At 42.7% G+C, this 7,734-nt stretch overlaps 1 protein-coding gene and 2 long non-coding RNA genes across 3 annotated transcripts in view; 2 read left to right on the top strand and 1 right to left on the bottom strand.

The window, feature by feature from the left end:
- The window catches only part of LOC116686402 (uncharacterized), an 18,977-nt gene extending 15,981 nt beyond the window's left edge, over positions 1–2,996 (top strand). The window contains exon 3 of the long non-coding RNA XR_004331243.1: positions 2,898–2,996. This is a non-coding gene — a long non-coding RNA (uncharacterized LOC116686402). The remainder of the gene's footprint in view (positions 1–2,897) is intronic.
- The window catches only part of opn5 (opsin 5), a 31,059-nt gene extending 25,429 nt beyond the window's left edge, over positions 1–5,630 (bottom strand). The window contains exon 1 of the mRNA XM_032511407.1: positions 5,470–5,630. Coding sequence (XP_032367298.1) covers positions 5,470–5,494 — 25 coding nt within the window. The 5' untranslated portion in view covers positions 5,495–5,630. The remainder of the gene's footprint in view (positions 1–5,469) is intronic.
- A 1,212-nt stretch (positions 5,631–6,842) lies between these two features.
- Positions 6,843–7,734, top strand: part of LOC116686391 (uncharacterized) — a 2,184-nt gene continuing 1,292 nt past the window's right edge. The window contains exon 1 of the long non-coding RNA XR_004331237.1: positions 6,843–6,924. This is a non-coding gene — a long non-coding RNA (uncharacterized LOC116686391). The remainder of the gene's footprint in view (positions 6,925–7,734) is intronic.

The raw sequence follows: 7,734 nt of genomic DNA, 5'->3' as shown, positions 1-7,734 counted from the left end.
CTCTCTCTCTCTCTCTCTCTCTCTCTCTTACACACACACACACACAAACAGAAATACACTCCCCACCCCTCTCTTTCTCTTTCTTGACTCCACACAGACATTATTTCATATAACGCATAATTTGACATCCACTAAATTGAAAGTTGTGTTTACAATCAAACCTTAGTTGACTGGACATGTCATTGGTTAAGTGAACTTGCACCATTAAGTTGAGAGAACTGAATTGCCTCTGTGTGCTAACTTAATATCTAATTTCCTAACAACTTAGAATTCCAAGGCAACCAGGTTACACATATTTTCAAGTTTAGTCAACAAAGATTTTTTTTACAATGTACACAGCTTCACAGTCTCATGAAAAAGTAAGTCTGTTACATTGCAGTGATGTAATGATGCATGATGTTGTGGTTGTAATGCTTTGTTTTATTCCAGCAACAGAGAAGCTCTGTTCATGGAACTGCAGGCTAACCTACTAGCTACGTGCTACTAGCTAGCTAGCTACTAACTAGCTAGTAGCATGACAAAGATTGTCTTCTTGGTTGTCTACATACACCCATCGTTTATTTAACTACGTATGTAAAGGATCAGCAACAATGTTAACGTAATGTTGACGTTAGTGAGTAGTTTAGTGGAGGAGTTGCCTCATTAACGTGCATGTCGCCATCTTGCCAGTCGAGCAGTGAAGTGTTCATAACATTTTTTTATTAAACTATATGTGCACAAACAATGTTCTCACCCTGGTGAGACTTTGAGCAAAGTGTGATGATGTGTCATGCCTTGTGTTTTAAAAATGGTGATTCTGATAGGATTATAGTAGTTGGTAGCCTTAGTGAACGTTCCAGTCAAAGATATCCAGAGAAAGCCTGTCACATTAACACTACCTGTCTAAATATTTGGATTTACTTTCAACAGGAACACAATTGTGTCATTAAAATTGTATTCAATGAGAACAAGGAAAGAGCGGCAGGATTACACAAAGCGACGAGAGATGTACTACAGGACCAGACTGAGCGTCTTCGCCATCATCATCATCAACATCACCACCCACAGCTGCAGCTGCAAAGGAGTGTGACAAGGAGCCAGGCTCGAGGCAATGCCAGCACATTATGTCAGCTGCTCTGAAGAGGACAGCAGCAGCAGTGTTGCTTCTGCAACTAGTCTGGAAATGTGGGAGACGCCCATGGACAAACCTATGGATGGGACCAGTGACTCCTGCAGCGAGGACATCAACCCACAAAGTTCACTCAGGACAAGTGGTCAAAAACTGTAACGTCTGGCCCTGCTTGGATCCATGCAGTGCCTTTCAGTTTGAGAAGTAGCCAGAGCAATTGACGCGTCTGGTCCCTTCGGAAAGAAGACCACTAACTGGAGTGGCCAGAAGGCTCTCAGAGATTGAACAGTGTCAGAGCCGCACCGTTCCGAAGAAGGAAACGCTCAAGACCCAACGATGCATACATCTTGGAAGGTGACAAATGCTGTGAGGCCATTGAGGAGACAAAGCACATGGTTTGGCAATGTGTTTGAGAAGGTGGAGCCTCTGTTCACAGATCCTTGTGATTCAAGAACCACCGGGTGCTTCGGGGGGGAAAAGAGAGACTGTTTTGTGAAATTGGTTCCAGCATGTGAACTCACAAGACAAGCTAGACAGGAGCCACAGACCAACATTTTCTTGACAGTCCTGCCTAATTTTTCGGAGCCATGCACACAACTTCAACCCCACACTGCACATAGCTGTGTGTGTCAGTATGGTTCATACTGAATATCCATAATTCTGTTTGTTTATGTATAATATATTACTGTTAACATCAATCTAATTTTCAATTTTCTTTGTTATATTTGCAGTGTACACTGCAATTAATCTGTACTATTAATCTGTATTTGAGCCATGTGTCCCTTCGTCCTTTTCAAAACTGAAAAGCATGAAGCATTGCAAAAAACAGAGGACTTTGAGTGTTAATGGAATCTATGTCACTCATTTGCATGTATGCCACTAATCTATGCCACTACTGCCGTTGTCTCTTAACAGATGAAGACCTTCCTGATTGTCAAGTTTTCTGACTGTGCTACGGAGGTTGGGCCATCTCCATGGGTGGACAGAGCTACAGAGGTATGCAGTTGTGTAGATTTATTTTTCTCCACAATTTATTTAACCATTCTAAATGTTCTACTCGCCACAAAGTAAAAAATGAAGTACATTTTTCCAAAAGGACGTCTCCTACTACTGAACTACGCTTAATGTGAGAACCCAAGTCAAACATGTCATTTGCCCAACAGCAGCTGGGCCAAATACCCAGTAAAGAAAATATGGCTGTGTACAGGTGACCTATTGCTGCTATACTTATAAAAAAAAGAAATCATTTTCTCTGTATAGAAATACTGCTTTGTTCTGCTACTGGCTCACAAATGTTGTTCTCTTAACGTAGATGCCTATGCCAAAGCCATGGAACAATGTCTGCGGCTGATGGACACATCCAGCATTGAGACAGAAGACGATGCAAGCGTCCACAAAAGGCAGCGTAGACCCCTAAGGAGGTTTATGACAGAATCTTCAAGCGATGGTAAGATCTTAAGTATAGACTACATTATTTACACAATTCAAATATTCTTTTTGCAATCGGTACAAATGATATGGTCTTTTATTTCAGATGAATCCGTTCCACAACCAGGAAAACGTTCCAGGACAGAGCGTGTGTCTGGAATCCCCGTCTGCATGCATGCATTTAAGAAACCAGAGTGCTAGTTCCTACCATGGAACTACATTCAACCTGGTGCATATCCTCTGACTAGTCTGATGTTTGTCTCTTCCTGCCTTTGTTCACCTGCATGTAAGTTGTTATCATTTTTTAAGCAAGTGTCTAATATAACAGCATAGGTTCATCTTTTGCAATGGCATGTGCTAGAAACCTACCATAAATGAACTGACCAATATTCATATCTAATTTCTTTTTAGATGAGTCAACACCACACAGGAAAGCAGCCGGTTGCCCAGAGCTGGATGGGTGTGACTCAAGCCCGGCCTGCCACCTCAGCTCGGGACCCAGTTAAAGGTCCAGTGGCTTTGAATTTTGCATTTGCAATTCAATACAATTTAATGATGACTAGGAACTCGAGAGTAACGTAACGTTTTTGTTGTTATCAGCAGAACTCCTCCCACAGAGGGAGGTGGCTCAGCCATGGAGATGGAAATAAGAGGTAAAAAAACACTGAAGTTGTTCACATATAAGTACATAAAGTATAATAACTAAACTAAGAGGATTCGTTTTTCCATAGCCATGAGGACACCCATTACCCGCATGGCTCAGCGGATGGATGCCTTTGAGGAGAAGATGGATGAGCTGCTCTGGCTCTTAAGGAGCTCCCTGTCACCTCCCTCTGCTCCAGGCGATGACATGTAGCTGTCGCCCTGCTCGCCAGTCACCGAGCTGCCGGTGTTCGACAGGAGAGGAGGAATGGTAAATGGTAATTAGGTGGCCGTAGTCCTGCCCTAAGATTAACACTATATAATTACATAACTTCAATTCTCATTATAACTGAACTGACTTCTCTTACAACATGAGATTATACAAGCTCTCCACTTTGTTCTACTTTTATAATTTGTGTTCCTATGTTTTACAGCAACTTTCCCTGACCATCCTTGGAGGATGTACTGCCATGGGTCCGTGCTACGGCGAGGGGCAACCAATGACGTTCTACAACAGTGTGGCCTGTGGGGCAGAAAGGACCTGAGAATCTTCAGGGTAATAACAGGCAGGTGTTATTTTATTGTTCACATCAGTATTATGCTCAGCAGGCTGATGAGGTTTTAATTTGACTAGTAGTCAACTAGGAACTTTGCTTCATTTTGACTCCTACTCTAAGAGCCTCCCAGAAGAAGCTTTCCGGCGCTGCTGCAGCAGGCGGGAGGACTCTACTGGGCACACAGACGGTAAATTGGAATTCTTCTGTTTGAAAACTATCAATATTTGTAATGTAAAACAGGGTTGTTAGCGGGGAAATCTGTCTTGCTTTTGTCAACTTGTTCAGTCTGAATATGAAATATCAAACTTTTGTGTCTTTCTTTTTAGGCCAGCTGAGAAGGACTGAGCCCTTTTTTTTTAATTTAAGCAATTGCATTTTTGCAACTTTAGGCGTTCACCTGCACATTACACACTTCAACATACCAATATGCATCTTGCACACATTTGCACTCTACATGCTTTAATCTTTTTGTATTTCTTTATTGTTGTTTGTATATTAAAGTTTGAAATCCTACCAAGGTTGGGTGGGATTGAATTCATTCCTGCTAATATAAGTAGTTCCTGCTGATGCACACTTTATGTAGGTGTGTGTATGAAAAAAATATATATATATATGTGTATATGTCTATATACACACACACAGACACACACACCCACACACACGTGTATATATAGTATACACGCGCACACACACACACACACACACACCTAAAGGTTGCAACGTTAGGGGAACGTTCGATGTAACCAAAAACTAACGTTCCCAGAACGTTAAATCAACTTTCTTATGCAACCAAAACACAACCAAACCTAACCTTCAGGGAACGTTCATGCAACCAAAATCGAACCAAAAATTGTTTGCGGGGGAGATGTCAGAGTGAGGGGGGGGGGCAAAATAAAAAAGCCCACTATCTTAATCCCCGCTTCCAAAGCTTCGTTTTGAGTAATCACCATTTAGAAAACACCAGAGCGTTTCCTGTCTACAGTTAGGAGACTGCAGCGAAAACTCGGGATTATATCATCGAAGAAATGTAATCGAAAAGTGGAGTAGGAGGGACATGTAGTTCTTTGTGAGTGGGGACAGTGACGCCGTTTCCATCACTTAATGGACCGGGGCTCCTGTCTTATTAGTAGAGAATCCCCTCGCGCTCCTAATGAAGTTATGAGAATATGATTTAAGATGTAGCCTATGGCAGATCATCCCGCAGATCCTAATAAAGTTATGAGAATATGATTTAAGATGTAGCCTATGGGCGATATCACCGCAGTATCCTAATAGTTATGAAATATGATTAAGATGTAGCCTATGGCGACCATCCCGCAGATCAATAAAGTTATGAGATAGATATGTTTAAGATGTAGCCTATGGGCGATCATACCGCAGATCCTAATAAAGTTATGAGAATATGATTTAAGATGTAGCCTATGGGCGATCATACCGCAGATCCTAATAAAGTTATGAGAATATGATTTAAGATGTAGCCTATGGGCGATCATACCGCAGATCCTAATAAAGTTATGAGAATATGATTTAAGATGTAGCCTATGGGCGATCATACCGCAGATCCTAATAAAGTTATGAGAATATGATTTAAGATGTAGCCTATGGCAGATCATACAGCAGATCCTAATAAAGTTATGAGAATATGATTTAAGATGTAGCCCATGGCAGATCATCCCGCAGAAAAGGACAACAGTGAAAAACAATCCTTAAGTGAAGGTTCGGTTCGTCCCTCACCTTTGGTCCAGCGGTCATCAGTCATCCCGAGCCCCCCAGGTAAACTTCCTCCGGGAGATGTACCCCGATCCCAGCCCGCCCCGGTCCTGTTGCTATGGACGGAACCTGAACGCGTCCTGTGGGCAGCGGCAGCATCCACTCAGTCCGCCCGCCTCTCCGATCACTGGGTTATGTAGTCACAAGACACAGTGCAGCTTAGTCAAATATCCGGTCGATTCTTTCACAATAAAAGCCTCCCACTCTCTCTGTGGGACTCGAGTCCCACAGAGAGAGTGGTGAAGTGATATCTGATGGTGATATCTGATCAGATACACCTTCTGATACATCTTAAAATCTTAAAACTAGGACTGTCAATGGATTCAAATGTTGAATCATGATTACATTATTGGCCATATTACTCGTGTTTAATTTCAAATTAATTTAAGTTAATTAATTACATGTGTTGTCTGATCTACTTTAAAAAGGAATATTTTTCATCTTTTTGGGAGCGGACAGCTATGCTTGCATTATGCACAGAGAAAACAAAGAAAAGTGGAAAATATACATTTGGTTTATTGATGGGCATCAGTGATATGGATCAAAAAGAACATTTCCAGGATAAAACCTGGCTTTGCGCCTCTCCTTCCCTTTCCTACGGGAAAACATCAACCTTCGAGCTAGCAAGCTACATGCTATCAATGGTAAAAGTTAAAAAAAGGAATATTGGATTGTGCAATAAGGCAGGTGTGTTTATTTAAGTTGAGTGACATCTTCAAACTTCAAGTCTTACAACATGACACACAAACACAAAAAAATGTGTTATGTGATCTGTGGTGAACTTGAAAGTGTATTTTAGAGAATGAAACCCACTACGCCACTAAACAAAGCCTGTGTGTTGGCAGCAGCTCTACTTCGTGGCCCTGATGGACCCTGGTCCTTGCAAACCATGATGTGATGCTGAAGAATAGAACAAGAATAGATCTTTATTGTTGTTTTCAACAACAAAGCACAGTTTAGCAGCTGTCAATGTGACAGTTAAATCACAGACAGACATTCAACATTTAAATAGTAAAATATAACAAGATGAATAAACACCGAGCTGGCATCTAATGTTATTGCACTTTTAATTGTTGGGGATTATTGCACACAAGTGTTTATGGAGGGAGGGGTTTGTGCTTTGGACTGCCTGGGGGGAAAGCTGTTTTTCAGTCTGGTGTTTCTGGATCTGATTGTCCTGTAACATTTCCCAGAGGACGGGGGGAGAACACGTGATGTCCAGGGTGAGTGGGCTCCTTTATGATACAGCTTTCTTTCTTTTGCTGAGGGGGTGTAGTGCAGTGGCGGCTGCTGGTCTTTCAAAGAGGGGAAGCTCATTTTCGACCTACATCAGCAACATTGTATATTTATTTATATGTATATTTTGCCTTACGTTCCTTTCCAAGAAAATGCTCTGTGACCCTGTCGTACCAACTAGGCGTCTTTTTCAATGACTGGACCAGCGTCTTCTCAGTGGCCAGCAGAGCTAGGCTGCTTTGGCCTTGGCCCATTGTGTTACACGTGTAGGACTTGAGCCGCTTTAAACCCGAGACGCTCCTTTCTACACCTGCAGATGTAAGTCCAATTGTTGCCAGTAATGACAACAGTTTGTAAAGCTGAGGCGTTGCAACGTCCAACTCCATGTCTTCAAGGAACACCATCATGTCCTCAGATGTCCCTGGATTGATGAACACTAAGAAGAGCATACTTTCCAAATTTAAAAAAAAATGTTGAGGAATCTGCTCTAAGAGGTTATCAAGGATGGCCATGTACAGATTTCTGCAGCACTCCTGAGGATCCTGCAATGGGTCAGGCGGCACTGTCTCATGGGCTCATCTCATGGGTCTGATGTAGGGCATAGCAGAACGTAGCAGGGCATAGCAGGCGTGGCGCAGGACCAAGGCAACAGCTGCAGCCTAGATCTAGGTGCCACCCTAATCCGGGGGGGAAACAAAAGAGGTAAGTAACACATACAATACAGAGGCTTGGACACCAGAAAGCTCAATATAGCTTGTAAGAGTTTCACCAGGGCGACTGGAGCAACGATCAAGCGAAGAGCCAGGGTAGATACTGTGGTTGATTGGAGATGGCAGGCAGGTGTGAGTGGCGGGAGCAGGTGATTGGGGATGTGATCCAGGTGTGAGTTGTCAGCTGGCTTCAGCAGGAGGGAGGGGGAGGGGAAAAGAAACAGCAGGGAACAGGACAAGGCAGAGGCCTGTTGAACGAAACTAGGATAAGGGATTAAGCCGG

This window comes from Etheostoma spectabile, unplaced genomic scaffold (genome assembly GCF_008692095.1).
Source record: "Etheostoma spectabile isolate EspeVRDwgs_2016 unplaced genomic scaffold, UIUC_Espe_1.0 scaffold362, whole genome shotgun sequence".
NCBI lineage: Eukaryota > Metazoa > Chordata > Actinopteri > Perciformes > Percidae > Etheostoma > Etheostoma spectabile.
The sequence above is the reverse complement of the archived record's forward strand: the minus strand, read 5'-3'. Positions and strand labels throughout refer to the sequence as shown.